We start from the raw sequence: 17035 nt of genomic DNA on the forward strand, positions 1-17035 counted from the left end.
TGGTTTTTGACTGTTTGGTTTTGTCTCTTGCATGCCTGTGTTTTTATGAAATGCTAAGCATTGTGGCTGGATGGCATCACCGACTCAATGGACATGAGTTTGGGTGAATTCCAGGAGTTGGTGATAGACAGGGAGGCCTGGCGTGCTGCAGTTTATGGGGTCGCCAAGAGTCGGACACGACTGAGCGACTGCACTGCACTGAACTGAACTGAAGCATTGTGTAGGAGAAATTTTGGAAGATGACATCTTCCCCAAAAGAAAAGTTGCTCTTCTGGCAAGTGGTGGCAGTTGAGGCAAATCACTTTGATCTAGTAAGAGATTTAAATGATTCAAGACAGGATCTGTTTGGTTGGTCCTTACTCCAAGGAAGTGACTTTTCAGAGGTCTCATTAAAAGGCCGATTTGTTTACCAAGAAGTCTCATCTTGATGGACCGTGAACTCCAATTTTGTCTCCCTAGTACTGGGAGATTGCCAAATCTCTGCTTCGTTCCTTGCCTTCTTAGCCACCACCTTTCTGCTTTGCTTCTCTGACTCTTACCCCACCCAGGTTAGGTTTCAGCAAACACCTCAAAGGTAATGACTGTCACCGACGTCAGGCTGACTTCTCTGTGGTTCTCACATCTCTAAGATCTTAGCTCCTTGGGTCCTAGCTGCCTTAGTAAACTGAACTCCAATCTTTGTCTCCCCAGCTCATTGAGACTGGAAAACTCTAAGCTGCTTCTTTTTTCTTCTGTGCTTATAAATTGGCAAATGTCGTGAGGGGAAAAGTAGCCGAGGCCAGACTTAGCTCAGCCCACGTCTCATCTCTGGGACCCTGGGCCTTCGAGTCCTGCCTTAGTCGCCCTGCAGTGTCTTGTTCAGTCACTCAGTCGTGTCCGACTCTTTGCAGCCCCGTGGACTGCAGCACGCCAGGCTTCCCTGTCCTTCACCAACTCCTAGAGTTTGCCCAGGCTTATGTCCATTGAGTCGGTGATGCAACCCAACCATCTCATCCTCTGTCATCCCTTCTCCTCCTGCTCTCAATCTTTCCCAGCATCAGAGTCTTTTCCAATTAGTCAGCTTTTCACATCAGGTGGCCAAACTATTGAAGCCTCAGCTTCAGCAGCAGCCCTTCCAGTGAATATTCAGGGTTGATTTCCTTTAGGATGGACTGGTTGGATCTCCTTGCAGTCCAAGGGACTCTCGAGAGTCTTCTCCAGCGCCACATGGTTCGAAAGCATCAGTTCTTCAGCACTCAACTTTATTTACGGTCCAGCTGTCACCTCCATACAGGACTACTGGAAAAGCCATAGCTTTGACTATACGGACCTTTGTCAACAAGTGATGTGTCTGCTTTTTAATATGCAGTCTATATTTGTCATAGCTTTTCTTCCAAGGAGCAAGCGTCTTTTAATTTCATGGCTGCAGTCACCATCTACAGTGATTTTGGAGCCCAAGAAAGTAAAGTCTGTCACTGTTTCCATTTTTGCCATGAAGTGATGGGACCGGATGCCTTGATCCTAGTTCTTCGAATGTTGAGTTTTAAAGCCAGTTTTTCATTTTCCTCTTTCACCTTCATCAAGAGACTCTTTAGTCCCTCTTTGCTTTCTGCCTTAAGGATTCTGTCAGTTGCATATCTGAGATTATTCATATTTCTTCTGGCGATCTTGATTCCAGCTTGTGATTCATCCAGCCTGGCATTTCACATGATGTACTCTGCATAGAAGTTAAATAAGCAAGGTGATAATATACAGCCTTGAGAATATACAGCCTTTTGCTTTGTCACCAAAAAGAAAAAAAAAAAACCAACAATGGAGTAATACCTAGACTCCACAAGGCACGCCAGGAAATCCACCAAAAGGGGGAGAAAGGAAAACCTAGAAGAATGGGCAAGGATAAAAGGTATGAACAGACAGTTCCTAGAAACTCATATGGCCCACAATTATGTGAAAATATGTTCAAAGTCTCTAGAATCATAGAAATGAAAATGAAACCAGAATGAGATAATTGCTTTCCATTTAGCAGTTTGGCAGCCATTAGAAAGCTGGACAATGCCAAGTGTTAGCAAGAATTTACGAAATTAGAACGCACATGTACTTCTGGCAAGAATCTAGATTAGCACAGGATTTATGAAGAAAAATCTGCTAGTACTTGGGTCAGGTTCATTTCATATATACCCAGTGGCACATGAATCCTCCTCAAATATTTGTATGTTTTAAGAATATGTATGTGTGTGTAACTACACCACATTACATATATGTGTGTGTGTATCTATATATATAATGAAGATATTCATTGCAGCATTGTTTGTAGTAGCTAAGAGATGAAGGCATCCTATATGTCCATCAGTAGTTCAGTTTAGTTCAGTCATTCAGTCTTGTCCGACTCTTTGCAACCCCATGAACCGCAGCATGCCAGGCCTCCCTGTCCATCACCAACTCCTGGAGTCCACCCAAACCCATGTCCATTGAGTCGGTGATGCCATCCAGCCACCTCATCCTCTGTCATCCCCTTCTCCTCCTGTCCTCAATCTTTCCCAGCATCAGGGTCTTTTCAAATGAGTCAGCTCTTTGCATCAGGTGGCCAAAGTACTGGAGTTTCAGCTTCAACATCAGTCCTTCCAGTGAACACCCAGGACTGATCTCCTTTAGGATGGACTGGTTGGATCTCCTTGCAGTCCAAGGGACTCTCAAGAGACTTCTCCAGCACCACAGTTCAAAAGCATCAATTCCTCTGTGCTCAGCTTTCTTTGTAGTCCAACTCTCACATCCATACATGACTGCTGAAAAAAACATAGCCTTGACTAGATGGACCTTTGTTGACAAAGTAATGTCTCTGCTTTTTAATATGCTTTCTAGGTTGGTCATAACTTTTCTTCCAAGCAGTAAGCGTCTTTTAATTTCATGGCTGCAATGACCATCTGCAGTGATTTTGGAGCCCAGAAAATAAAGTCAGCCACTGTTTCCACTGTTTCCCCATCTATGTGCCATGAAGTAATGGGACTGGATGCCATGATCTTAGTTTTCTGATTGTTGAGCTTTAAGCCAACTTTTTCACTCTCCTCTTTCACTTTCATCAAGAGGCTTTTTAGTTCCTCTTCACTTTCTGCCGTAAGGGTGGTGTCATCTGCATATCTGACAGTAATACTCAGTAAAAAACCATAAACTATGGGGCTGAGGCCAGGTGTGTCACATTGCTGTCTCTTTCCTCATCAGGCTTGTCTGATGGCACATAATCCACGGAGCTCAAACACAGAAGCCTGTAAAGACCACGGGGAAATATAATGAGATGGAAAAAGTGGGGTCAAATATAAGACACTAGGGAGTGGTGGGGAACTGTGGCAAACGAGCTCATATGCCTTGACCAAAGCGGGCAGCCAACTGATAGTTGCAAGTCAGGAGTGGTCAGTGTTCCTCTAATTCTTCAAGAGAAGCTGAAACTCTACATTCTTATGTGAAATCACCTCATTTTTAAATATTGGCAACTACTTCAAATATTTTTAAACCCCAAGAAGGAGTAAAAACAATTCCTTACGTTTTTCACTGGATTTGGTCATTTAGCTAACAATTTGCTGCTTTTCATACCCACGTTCATAGCATTTGGATGTTTAGAGATCAGTGCAATTTTTTACAACATTGTTTATTTTTTAACCTTCAATTATTTGCATATATCAAAAAGAATGAAGGGAATGAGTTTGGATAAAATGCAAATTTCTGACACCTACAATCAGACAATAAGTTCAGTGTCTGCTATTTGCCACACTCCACACAATATGTTTTGACATATTAAAGAGATATGGAGGCCTCTTTCTGGAGTGCCTTGTGGCATTTGGGGAACAAGAAAACTGGATCTCAGGACCCATGTATACATGGGAACACTTAGGACCCAAACGTTTAGAGACATAAACGCTAGGAGCTAGTTTGTGTGGAATTTTCTCCTCTGATTAAAAAGCACATATAAAGTACTTCCTATGTGCAAGTCCTGGGATAAGTGATTTCTTTCTTTGTTATAAATTATTGAGTATTTGGGGCATGCAGAGATGCAGAGGAACCCTATGAGAGCTTCCCTGGTGGCTCAGCCAGTAAAGAGTCCACTTGCAATGCAGAAGATGCTGGTTCCATACCTGGGTGGGAAAGATCCCCTGGGAACTCCCATGGATGGAGGAGCTTGACGGGCTATAGTCCATGGGGTCACAAGAGTCAGACATGCCATAGCGACTAAGCCACCACTTGTTGTTCAGTCGCTAAGTCATGTCCGACTCTTTGCGACCCTGTGGACTGCAGCATGCCTGGCTTCCCTGTCCTTCACTGTCTCCCGGAGCTTGCTCACCCTTACGTCCATTGAGTCGGTGATGCCATCCAACACCTCATCCTCTGTCGCCCCCTTCTCCTCCTGCCCTCCACCACTTGCTTACAGACTAAAGCAGGGGGTGGCAAACTTTTATGCCAGATATGAAATATTTTCAGCTTTGTGGGTCTCTATGGCAACTACTGTACACAGAAATTGCAGCATAAAAGTAGCCGTGAAGGATACAGTAACCTGCCAAGCAGGGCTATGCTCCAAGAAAACTTTACTAATGGACACTGAAATTTGAATTTCACATAATTTTCACAGGTCATGAAATGCTATCCTTCTTAGGATTGTTTTCAACCATTTAAAAATATGAAAGACATTCTTAGTTCATGGGTCATGTAAAAACAGATGATAAGATGGATTTGGATGGGTCAGAGTTTGTGTCAACCTCTGAATTACATTGTTGCAAACACAGTTGAAGCTCCAGGGTACCTCTTTCTAAATTTCATCCCCTGATGACCCCTAGCTAACCATTCTCCTGAAACAGGTGTCTATCATTCCTATACATATTATTATCTTTTTTATTGATTGTACCTATCCTTGAACAGTGTGTAATATTGATTTGTATACTTTTGAACCTCATAGGAATGGTATCATACGCTGGGTACCCTTCTGTCTCATTGCCCAGTGCTTTGGCAATCTGTTCATCGCGCTGAGTGGCGCTCCAGGGCAGTCTTTTTCATCGCTGTATTGTGTTCCATCGTGAGACCTTTCTACCTGTATTCTTCATTCCTGTGGTAGTGAATGGGCATTTAGGTTGCTGCCTGGTCGGTCCTTTATTTATATCTCATCTCTTTGCATCTTCACCATGACCTTGTAAGGGAGATACTGATAATCCCCATTGTTCAAGTGAGAAAACTTGACTTAGAGCAGTTTGGTTAACTTGTTCAAGGTACTGAGTAGTGAAGTGGAGCTTGAATCCACAGTCTTTTCAGGATGGATTGTGAGTTCATAACCATGTTGCCTTCGCTTGGCACACTGTGTTCTATCAACACAGTAATGATGGATCCTGCCAACGATGACCCTGAATACTAACGTGCAGTGACTACCATAGCCTTTCTCTGAGGACAACTTGAATCAGTGTCACATGTTATTGGTTGTAGTTTAGTCCTTTGAAAATTGCTGTGTTTGACATTGTACACATTAATAAAAAACCTTACTCCCCGTGTACATGGTATCATATGGTATTCGTCTTACTCCCCATGTACGTGGTATCATGTGGGATTCGTCTTACTCCCCGTGCACGTGGTATCGTGTGGTATTTGTCTTACTCCCCGTGTACGTGGTATCATGTGGTATTTGTCTTACTCCCCGTGTACATGGTATTGTGTGGTATTCATCTTACTCCCCATGTACATGGTATCATACGGTATTCGTCTTACTCCCCGTGTACGTAGTATCATACAGTATTTGTCTTATTCCCCGTGTACATGGTATCATACGGTATTCGTCTTACTCCCCATGTACGTGGTATCGTACGGTATTTGGCTTACTCCTTCTGCCTTAGCTCACTCAGTATGATAATCTCTAGATCCGTCCGTGTTGCTGCAAATGACACGTTTTTATGGCTAGTATTCCATTGTGTGTGTGAACCACATCTTCTTCATCCGTTCATCTGTCGATGGACACTTAGGTTGTCTCCATGTCTTGGCCGCTGTAAACAGTGCTGCCGTGAACATAGCGGATGCATGTATCTTTGAGAAGCAGACTCAGAGACAGGACAGACTTGTGGTTGTCGAAGGAGAGGAATTGGGGGAGGGCTGGTTTAGGCGTTCGGGATTAGCAGATGCAAACTATTATACATAGAATAGATAAACAATAAGTTCCTACTGTATAACACAGGGAAACTATCTTCAATATCGTGTGATAACCATTATGGAAAATACTATGCCAAGGTATGTATATATGCCATACATATCTATATCTATATATAACTGAATCACTTTGCTGTACAGCAGAAATTGACACAAATTGTAAATCAACACAGAGAGCCCACGCTGGTGCTCTGTGATGACCTAGAGGGGTGGGATAGGCAGAGGTGGGGAGCGGAGGGAGGCGCAAAAGGGAAGGGGTGTGTATATAATTATAACTGATTCCCACTGATGCATGGCAGAGACCACCACAACATTATAAAGCAATTATGCTGTGATAGAAAAAGTCAACCATACTTCAATAAAATAAATTAAAAAAAAAAAAGAAACCTCATTCCCTAACCAAAGTGGGGGTAGAAATTTAAGAATAAGTACTGACCTAGTGCAAGAGTTATAAAATTTTTCATTAAAAAATGAGAATGACCCCCAGAGATTTGTCCCTTTTCTTTGCTGCCCTCCCCAACAACCACCCCCCCCCCCCATAGCATTTATCAAAATCCTGGGTAATTCAGGAGCTAGCATATTCTTTCTTGATGGGGACCACAGTGCTGGGCTGAGTGTTCTGCTGCCTGAGGGACGTTTACATATCCACGACATCTTTTGAGCCTTTCTCCGTTTGCACAAGCGACACGTAACACCACATTCAGTCTCTCTTAACTGCAGTCAACGCCACCTTCTCTCCACGCCTCTGGCTTGTAGTACTCCAAATTCAGTCCTACCTTGCCACCTGTTTCTCTCTGCCTCTCCTGGAAAGTCTCCCTGGCTCACTCGAGCTCAGTTAGATGCCATTTAAAAGGCCCAAATATAATTTTTCTAATGGCAAAATCCGGGAGGAAGGAGGGGAAAGTTTTAATCAAGTGGGTGTATTCTCCGGAGGGGAACAAGTACTTCATTTCAATTCCTCATTTCCCTCTGATGAAAAGTTCAGTGAATTTTTATGATGTAGAATTTATAAGATGGCTGAGTTTAGGTAATCAGCTTTAATATTTATACTCTTAGGGAAAGAAATGGGAATCATTAGTAAGCACGCATAATTAATGAATAAATTATATTTCCCTTTGTTTTCTTGCAGGTACAAGGAAATGCTAGAACTACTGGTTTCACCCAGCCTTACTGTAAACAGTGATCGTCCGGGGAAACTGAAGCTTAGCCGTGCTGACGCTGATGTCTGGACTCTGAGTGACAGAGAAGGTAGGTCTCCTGCTGTGTGTTTTAGCGGGCCTGGCGGTGGTTCCGTTCACCCCACGGAACATGGTAAGGGACGGACGGCCTTAGACACGCAGCCTCTCCCAAGTACTGTCATTACGACAATTTCTCTTCCCGTCCAATTAGATTATTGACTCTGGACCAAAACTTTGTACGTTGCTAACCATTTTGTCGAGTCATTAAAGGTAAAAGTATGCTGGTTCGTGTTCTGAACTTCCTGAATGGTCTCCAGTTCCAAGAAATGCTGACACCTCCACAGGCGCTAGTCAGTTTCAGGTTCCAGGCCCGGCCCCGGGTGTGTCCTGCAGGCTCTGGGGCTGGACCTCTGAGTCCTCTTCTACCACCGCCCCATCCAAGCAGGCGTCCTGTTTACGGGGGGTTGACGTTGGGACAACAAGTCATCTGCCTTTTGCTTTCAGGTCGGGTTGGAGTCAAGGAAGCAGAGGAGAGTTAAGCTGTTTAAAAAATTATTGGCAAATGATGCAGTCAGACTAGTTTTCACTAGAACAATTCCAGCTATTGTTTGCACTGTTCGGGATATGTCAGCCTTCCTGGTAAAGCTCAGAGTTACTTAGCAAAAGGCATTAAGCTATTATGTTTAACCATTGGGCTTAACCCTTTGTTTGAGCAGCTTTGAAATTTGCTGCTGGTATTCCAAGACCCCTGGCTGTCTCTCCTTCATTGTTTGTGTTTGAGGCCTGTTCGTGGGGACACAGTGCTATGTAATTGTCATGGAAAACCAAAGAGACATGGTTCTAGTTGAATATAACATCAGAAGGAATTTGCTTTTAAGCAACTCCAGGCTTTGGGGAGTGATTACTGCTGTCACCAAGACAGCAGTCGGTAATGTCTTACATGCTGGTCGTGAAGCTGAAACAACCTTGCTGAAAGTACCATCAGGAGGTTCTGGGCTCCTGTGCCAAAGCTGCATAGTAGACCAACACACCCTCGTTCCTCCCAGGCCTGTGGAGCATCTGGATAAGCCACGCTGAGCTGTTTGAGAGTTTGAGATAATTTCCGGAGCCCTGTTCAAAGACCGTCTTCCTTTTCCTTCAGCCTGAAGGCACTAGTCAACTAAAGACTCTTCATTTCAGAGCCAGTAACAACAGAAAAGGGCGTAGACTGCTGAGGGAGGAGGATCCTAGGTTGACTCCCAGCCAAGTGACCTTGGGCAAATTGCTCAACCTTCCTGAGCCTCAACTTTCTCACCTATCGAATGGGGAGCTGGGAAACATGACCACTTCGTAGGGTGCTTACTGCAAGGATTAAATGAGGTGATGTTGTGTAAAGTGTTAGTCCTTCAGTTGTGTCTGACTCTGCTAGCCCATAGACTTTAGCCCGCCGGCTTCTCTGTCCATGGGATTCTCCAGGCGTGGATACTAGAGTGGGTAGCCATTCCCTTCTCAGGGGATCTTGCCAACCCAGAGATTAAACCTCAGTCTCATGTATTACAAGCAGATTCTTTACCATCTGAGCCACCAGATTGGAAGCGTGATAAATAAACTTACATCCATTGAATTAAATAGCCATAACGGGGACTTCCCTGGAAGTCCAGTGGGTTAAGACTCTGCACTTCCAATGCAGAGGACTCGGGTTTGATCCCTGGTCGGGGAACTACCACATCCCACATGCCACACAACATGGCCAAAAAAAAAACCCCGTCACAGTGGACTCAAATCCGTGGTTGCAAACTTGGCAGCTCACAGCCAAGCCTGGCCCTCAGGTACATCTTTGTTTGATTAATACTGTGTTTTAAATAAAGATAACTTGTAAAAATTGAGAGAGTGCACATAAAAATCTAGATTTCTAGTTTCTCTGGAGATGCTAAATGCTCTAGAAGTGCTGGGCCTGTGTCCCCACCTGGGAACCTGGCTGCCACCACTGGGGACTGAGGGGCAGCTGTGGCGAACATGAGTGACTGCCACCCCCTCTTGCCCTTTGTTTTTGTGAGCATCTATCCTGAGAGTCCCTTGGACTGCAAGGAGATCCAGCCAGTCCATTCTGAAGGAGATCAGCCCTGGGATTTCTTTGGAAGGAATGATGCTAAAGCTGAAACTCCAGTACTTTGGCCACCTCATGCGAAGAGTTGACTCATTGGAAAAGACTCTGATGCTGGGAGGGATTGGGGGCAGGAGGAAAAGGGGACGACCGAGGATGAGATGGCTGGATGGCATCACTGACTCAATGGATGTGAGTCTGAGTGAACTCCAGGAGTTAGTGATGGACAGGGAGGCCTGGCGTGCTGCGATTCACGGGGTCGCGAAGAGTCGGACACGACTGAGCGACTGAACTGAACTGATTCTGCCTCAGGCCCTGTTCAGAGCAATAGAAATCTAGATGAATCCTCCTTCTCCTCCATCACTGTCAAACCAAACCCTTGGCACCTGCTATGTGTCAGGCATTAATGGGTATTAACACTTGAGTGTCTGCAACTCTAAGAAGTGGACACTTGTTTTCAGGTGAGACATAGGTTAAGTGGCTTGATTGAGATGACAGTTTAGTGACTGCCAAATTTGAACCTAAGTAATCAGACTCCAGGGCGTCCCGGGTGGCACAGTGGTAAAGAATATGCCTGCCAGTGCAGGAGACACAGGTTCAACCCCTGGGTCAGGAGGATCCCCTGGAGAAGGAAATGGCCGCGCACAGCAGTATTCTTGCCTGGAAAACCCCATGCCTCGTGGGCTACAGTCCATGAGGTTGCAGAAGGGTTGCACACAACTTCAGACTAAATAACAACTGGTCTGACTCAAAAGTCCGTTTTCCTAATTACTGTTTATCATGTAATTATTACACCTCTATTGGGTTATGGGCTTCCCTGATGGCTCAGACGGTAAAGTGTCTGTCTACAATGTGGGAGACCCGGGTTCAATCCCTGGATCAGGAAGATCCCCTGGAGAAGGAAATGGCAACCCACTCCAGTACTATTGCCTGGAAAATCCCATGGACAGAGGAGCTTGGTAGGCTACAGTCCATGGGGTCGCAAAGAGTCGGACACGACTGAGTGACTTTACTTCACTTCATTGGGTTATGAATCCATTTTAGAGATGTGGAACTTGAGGCTTGGGGAGTTGAGTAACTGGCTTAAAGTCACACAGCTCATGGCAGGGCCAGGAATTAAACCCAGTCCCCTGGCTCCTGAGTCTCTGCTTCTAAACTCAAGATCTTAAGGGTCTTCAGACCCCAGATATGCATCCCTCACCCCCAGTGGTGGTACCCACAAACACCTCGCCTCTCTCCTTTTTTGTGACTTGGAGCTGTCTGCACCCTTTCCAATGCCGGGGGAGTGGGGGTCAGCTGGGGCCAAGAGAAAGACTTTGGGGGTGAGCAAAGGGGCAGAGAGAGGTTTCTTCCAAATTCAGACCAGGCAGGGCTGGCAGGGTCAGGTTACACACACACACACACATGCACACAGACAATGTACACATGTTTCTTTCTCTTGATTATTGGTGTGGGCAGTGAGCTCTGGGACTCAGCAGGGGACATTCCACTCTAGCTATGGCCTCAAGTGTCAGACTCAGCTACTCTTCCTGCCTGACCTCTGGTCTCCCTCCTCCTGGGCCCACCCCTTCTGTTACAAAGTGACCACAAGGGTCCAGCCCCAAGGAGGACCCCAGGAGGCATGGGCCACAAGGCCTACACTCCAGGAGGTCTGGAGGGGAAACTCAAACCCAAGAAACCCCCCAAGGCTCCCATTGTGTTTCCTACTTTAACTCCTAGCTTTTTCAATCCCTAGTCTAGTGGCCTAGTCTCTTGGGGGCTCGTTTGCCTCTTCTGTTAAGTAGAATAATTAGTCCACCAAGCTCATGGTTGATGTGAGGTTGAAATGATTTAAAACGTGGAGAGGGCTTGGTGTTTTTAAAAAGTATAGAATCAGATGTAAATTCCTTGCTCTTGGCCAGGGGGCTGTGCTTTGTATCCCTGGCAGCCTCTCAGGCTGGACTCCACCCCATTGCCCCTGCCCTCGGCGCCCAGCCCCCGGCCCTGTTTCTTTTGCTCTAACTGACAGGCCTGGTGCTCCCCTCAGGGCCTTCACACCTGCTGTTCCTCTGCTTGGACCGGGTTTCCTCCCATCACAGGACCATCACTTGATCCTTCAGTTCTTAGCAGGGAGGTCTTTCCTTTCAAAAGTAACCATTTGTTTCTTCATTCATTTGTTCATTCAAGAAATGTTTCCTCGAGCACATGCGCAGCATTGTGTAAGTACTAGGAAGAAAATACAAAACCTGTGCCTCCTGGAGCCTAACCCAGGGTGCTGGTAGGGCGGGGGTCTGATGGTAACAGTAGATAAGAAAGATATAGAGCATGGTGGATGGTGCCGCGCACTGTGCTGGGGGTGGGCAGAAAGCAAGGTGAGATAAGAAATGTGGGGATATGGGATTGCAGTTTTTGTTAGGGGCACTGGAAATAATGTCACTGGGAAGGGAACACTTGAAGAAGGACCTGAAAGAGCAAGTTCCCTGGCCATCTGCTGGTTACGAATCCTCCTTGTAACACAGGGGACTTGGGTTTGATCCTGGTCAAAGAAGTAAGATTCCACATGTCTTGGAGCAGCTTAGCCTGTGCACTGCAATGAAAGGTCCCACATGATGCAATGAAGATCCTATGTGCCGTAACTAAGGCCCAACACAGCCAATAAATAGATTAATTTAAGGATGAAAAAAAAAAAGACCTGAAGGAGGTGTGCGAGAACACTTCATGGTGACAGAGAGGAAGAGCCTTAGGAGCAGGGGAAATAGCATGTGCGAAGATCCTGAGGCAGCAGCTGTCCCAGAGCACGTGAGGAGCAATAAGGAGGTTGGTGTGGCTGGAGCCCAGTGAGCAAGGGACCAGTGGCAGGGAGACGAGGTCAGAGAGGCACCCAGGATCAGACTCCGTGAGCCCTTGGAAGGACTTGGCTTCTACCCTGAGCGAGATGGGAGCTGTGGGAGGGTTGAGAGCAGATGAGAGATGATCTGATCTACTTGACAGGATCCCTCAGGCTGCACGAGAGAAAGGACTGGGGATGCGCACAATGGGAGTCCAGGGGCTAAAGAAGAAGAGTTTCAGTAACCCAAGTGAGAGGCTGCGGTGGCTTAGATGCGGTGGTGGTGGTGGAGGGGAGAACAGGCCAGGCTCTGGAGCAGGTGGAGGGGAAAGCCAGCAAACATCCAGCCATGCTGCTCTGTTTATCTCGTTTGTATTCCTGCTCCCTGCCCGGCGTGTTGTGTTTGCTCACTTGCTTTTTGTCTGCCCCTCCACCAGAATGTCAGTTCTCTGAAGGCAGATCTTACCAGCTTTAGTTGCCTACATATCTGCTGAGAACAAGGTATGATGCGTAATCAGTGCTCTAAAAATACTTGTCAATAGAAAACAAACTTACAGTTACCAAAAGGGGGTGGGGCAGGGATAAATTAGGAGTTTGGGATTAATACATACTACTAGATATAAAACAGATAAATAACAAGCACCTACTGTATAGCGCAGAGAACTACACTCAATATCTTGGGTTTTTTAGTTAATTAATTAATTTCAATGCGCCATGTCTTAGTTGCAGCACGTAGGATCTAGTTCCCTGACCAGGGATCAAACCTCGAACCCCTGCATTGGGAATGTGGAGTCTTAGCCACTGGACCATCAGGGAAGTCCCCGGTAGATTTTTTTTTCTTTTTTTTTTTTGGCTGTGCTGCATGGCCTACGGGATCTTAGTTCCCTGACTAGGGATCAAACCCACATATGCTGCAGTGAAAGAGCAGTCTTAACCCCTGGACCCCCAGGGAAGTGCCTATAGTCAATACCTTGCAATAACCTATAACGAAAGAAAATCTGAATCCCTTTGCTGTACACTTGAAACATTGCAAATCAGCTATACTTCAGCTCTTTAAAATGATACTCACCATGTTTAAAAAGAAGAAATAGTTGTAAAAGGAATCAAGGCAGGAGACACAGCATTCTGCAAGACTATAGGATGCGGCGGTTAAATGAGCTCCACCCTCCATGATCTCACAGCCTTAGCACAAGCTGTGTCGCCTGTCTGCAGCGCCCTCCCTTGCTGCTGCTGCTTTTTTTTTTTTTTAAGACAATTCAGTTTCTGATCACCAGGTAACACAGTCCTTATAAAAACTTGAATGTTAGGCCAAATTCCGCTTTGCTACATTTACCCAATCTTAGTGCTTTCCTCCCCTCCCCAGAAGTAACTCCTGTTATCAGTGTTTTGTGTTCCTGTTATTGAAGATTTCTATGTTTAACGGGTGCATAAATGTATATTTCTGTAATTTAAGGAGATACGCTTATGTTCTCAAATTCTCCGGTGCACCTAAATCACCTGGGAAATTCTGTTGGCACACTGGTTGCAGGGCCCCATTCCCACATTTCCGCTTCTGTCATGGTTTGGGGCTGGGGCCCAGGAATTTGCATTTCTAGCAATTCCCAGACAATGCTGATGTTACCAGTCCAAGGACATGCTTTGGGAACTAGGCTCCAGGACTGATTCTAAACCTGGGTGCACGTTGGACTCTCCTGGGAAATTTTTTGGTAAAAATTTAATGCAAATGTCTAGATCTTACCCCCAAGGAGTCTGATTTAGTTGTTCAGAAATGTGACCCAGGCAGTGAGTTGTTGTGTTGTTTTTTTTTAATTTTTATTTTTTGGCTGCCCCACGAGGCATGTGGGATCTAAGTTCTCCTGACCAAGGATCGAACCCCACCTGCTGCATTAGAAGCACAGTGTCTTAATCACTGGACCATAAGCGAAGTCCTGAGATGTTTTTAAAGCTCTCCAAATGCACCCAGTTTTATGCACCCAAGGTTAATAATCCCTGCTCTAGATGGTGAATTACTTCAGGACAAAGACAGTTTTTTATTCCTACATATGTATTTAAATTTCTGTTCCTAATTAGCACACAGCTCAGTGCCTGACTTATGGTAGATCCTTAAAAATTATTTATGGTTGGGTGGGTGAGTGAGTGAATGGAGGTGAAGTGGATGCTTGGTTAGGTGGATGGATGGGTGGTAGATGAACAGAGTAGCCTATGGGCTTCCCAGGTGATCCTAGTGGTAAAGAACCTGCCTGTCAAGTCAGGAGACATAAGAGATGCAAGTTTGACCCCTGGGTGGTGAAGATTCCCTGGAGGAGGGCATGGCGGCCCTCTCTACTGTTCTTGCGGAGAATCCCATGGACAGAGGAGCCTGGCAGCCTTCAGTCCGTGGGGTCACACAGAGTCAGACAGGACTGACTGTGTGCTGAAGCGACTTAGCACAAGGAACCACAGATAACTTCAGGTTGATATTGGTTTTGAATCCTTAGTAATGTTTCTTTGACTTCCCCTTACCTCATTTTCCATATGTATAAAGCAGAGAATAACATGTTCTGGGGAATAAAAGAGATAAGGCCCATGCAGTCCTTAGTAGCGTGCCTGGCTTGTAGGAACCACTTGAGACATAGAAGCTATCATTTGTTACCATTTAAGGCAAAATTGGATTTGAATTGTATCCCGTCTTCTGGAAGGAGGAGAGAAAAAGTTATGGAACTAAGGAAGCAAAGCTGAATCAAGAAAAAAGAAAAAAATTTTTTTCTTTTAAAATGCAGACGCAGTTTGCAAAAGCTGAGTGAGACTATAATCTCATTAAGTGTTTCCTTGGAGAGGTGAAGTCACCGCCCTGTGAAACAAGTGGGCTGTCATCTGCACTCAGACCGCCTGCGCCTCCTCTGCCCCTGGGCGGGATGTGGTTTCATTTCCAGTTTCGGTCACCGGTTCTAGCCAGGGGCTGGCAGGTTTTCCTTCATTTCCCCCAAGCCAGGTTGAGCTGCCCAGAGCTTTGCCTGGGTCTGGCCTGGGGAGGCACAGATCAACTTGACCTTTACCATTTTGAAGCTTTTTTCAGCAGGCTTCCTGGGGGGCCTCCGCCCCCAGAACGACCTCTACCTGTGCGGTGCACACGCTGGCCTCCTCATACAGTGCCCCCTTCTGCAGTCTCTGCCCCTGGTCTCGGTGCCGCTTAAAGCACCCACAGGAGGGAGATGAGCTGATGAAATTTACAGGTACGCACCTTCCACAGCACAGACCTGCCTCAAGACATCTAGCATTAGAAACTATCTCATCTCATGGGAATCAGTTGGAAGTGGACCCTGGGGCCCAATTAGGCAACATAATAGTGGTGGCTGCCTTCAGAATCATTAGTTTCTTAATCCTCCCAGTGAAAGGAGAAGTTAAAAAAAAAAAAATGTGTGAACATTCAAATTGGGCTTACAATGGAAGTGCATTAAGCGAGAGCCCCAGGAGAATAGAAAGCTAATAATAGCTCCTCTGTGTTGATCAGTTACCATTTGGTAGGTACCTGCTTTGCAGCAGCCCTGCAGGGATGAGATGGTGCCCCATTTTGTGGATGTGGAAACTGAGGTTTAGGGAAAGGAAGTGATGGACCCAGGGCCATACAGTTATAGTGCAGCAGAGTCAGGATTTGAATTTGACCGTTTAGCCCATGTACTTTCTTTGGAAGGAACAATAAGACAACAAATTATGAGACTTGAGTTGTAAATCTGGTCCACAGGAGGTGCATGGTAAGCATTGTTGAATGAATGAACCCACTGTGTCTGTCCGTGGGTAAGTTACATCACACAGTCACACACCACATGTGCACTCACACACAGACTCCAGCTCTAGTTTCCTCATATTCCATTAGATCATTTATATTCCCTTCTTGGCCCCGGTATGCATTTGCGTTTGTGACTTCTGGAATGAAGATTTATTTTTATGAAGCCAGAATTGGGACTTCTTAGTAATTTGCAATTCCTTATGAGCCTGTGGTCTAAACTCTCTCTACTCGAAGTGGGGTTTCCGGGCCTGCCGTGTCAGCATCACCTGGGAGCTTCCTTGACCTACAGGCTTGCAGTCTGCGTTTTAATAAGATCCCTGGGCGAATCCTGTGCACAGTCACGTTCCAGGTGCTCTTCTCTGTATCCATGCCTTCTTCTGCACCTTGGTACAATTATAATGAAGTTCTTTACCTGTGTATTTGTTTACCATCAGTCTCCCCTGCTAAGTGCGCTTCCCTGGTGGAAGAGGGAATACTTCCCTCTGTAAAGGGAATACTGTAAAGTATCCACCTGCAATGCAGGAGAGCCAAGTTCAATCCCTGGGTTGGGAAGATCCCACATGACTGGCATGTGGAAGGTGGTGAATGAATGAATGAGATCCCCCTAAGGCTCTGGCTATCTGTTTAGCTAATCCTCCTCCCTTCACCCATAGGAAACTGGGGAGGAGGAAGGGACTTAGAGCATTCAGTTCACAAATGAAGGAGGCTCTCTGCCCCTCCCCTGAGAGCCAGCTGCCCCGGTTTCTGTGTTAACCACGTCCCTCGGAGACACGTCATGAAGCTTGGCGTAAATAGATTTGGCTGTGGTGAGTTGGGTCACCAGGGCTGTTTTCACCACTGGCAGCGTGGATTTAGCACTAGTGCTAAGTCGCATCCCACTCTCTGCAACGCTATGGACCATAACCTGCCAGGCTCCTCTGTCCATGGGATTCTCCAGGGAAGAATACTGGAGTGGGTTGCCATTTCCTCCTCTACGGGATCTTCCCGACCCAGGGATCGGACCCGCATCTCAGGTGTCTCCTGCATTGGCAGGCAGCTTCTTTACCACTAGCGCC

At 46.0% G+C, this 17035-nt stretch overlaps 1 protein-coding gene across 1 annotated transcript in view; it reads left to right on the forward strand.

The window, feature by feature from the left end:
* Positions 1–7286: 7286 nt before the first annotated feature.
* The window catches only part of EYA2 (EYA transcriptional coactivator and phosphatase 2), a 170178-nt gene continuing 160429 nt past the window's right edge, over positions 7287–17035 (forward strand). The window contains exon 1 of the mRNA XM_052650803.1: positions 7287–7395. Coding sequence (XP_052506763.1) covers positions 7287–7395 — 109 coding nt within the window. The remainder of the gene's footprint in view (positions 7396–17035) is intronic.

This window comes from Budorcas taxicolor, chromosome 13, assembly GCF_023091745.1.
Source record: "Budorcas taxicolor isolate Tak-1 chromosome 13, Takin1.1, whole genome shotgun sequence".
NCBI classification, from domain to species: domain Eukaryota; kingdom Metazoa; phylum Chordata; class Mammalia; order Artiodactyla; family Bovidae; genus Budorcas; species Budorcas taxicolor.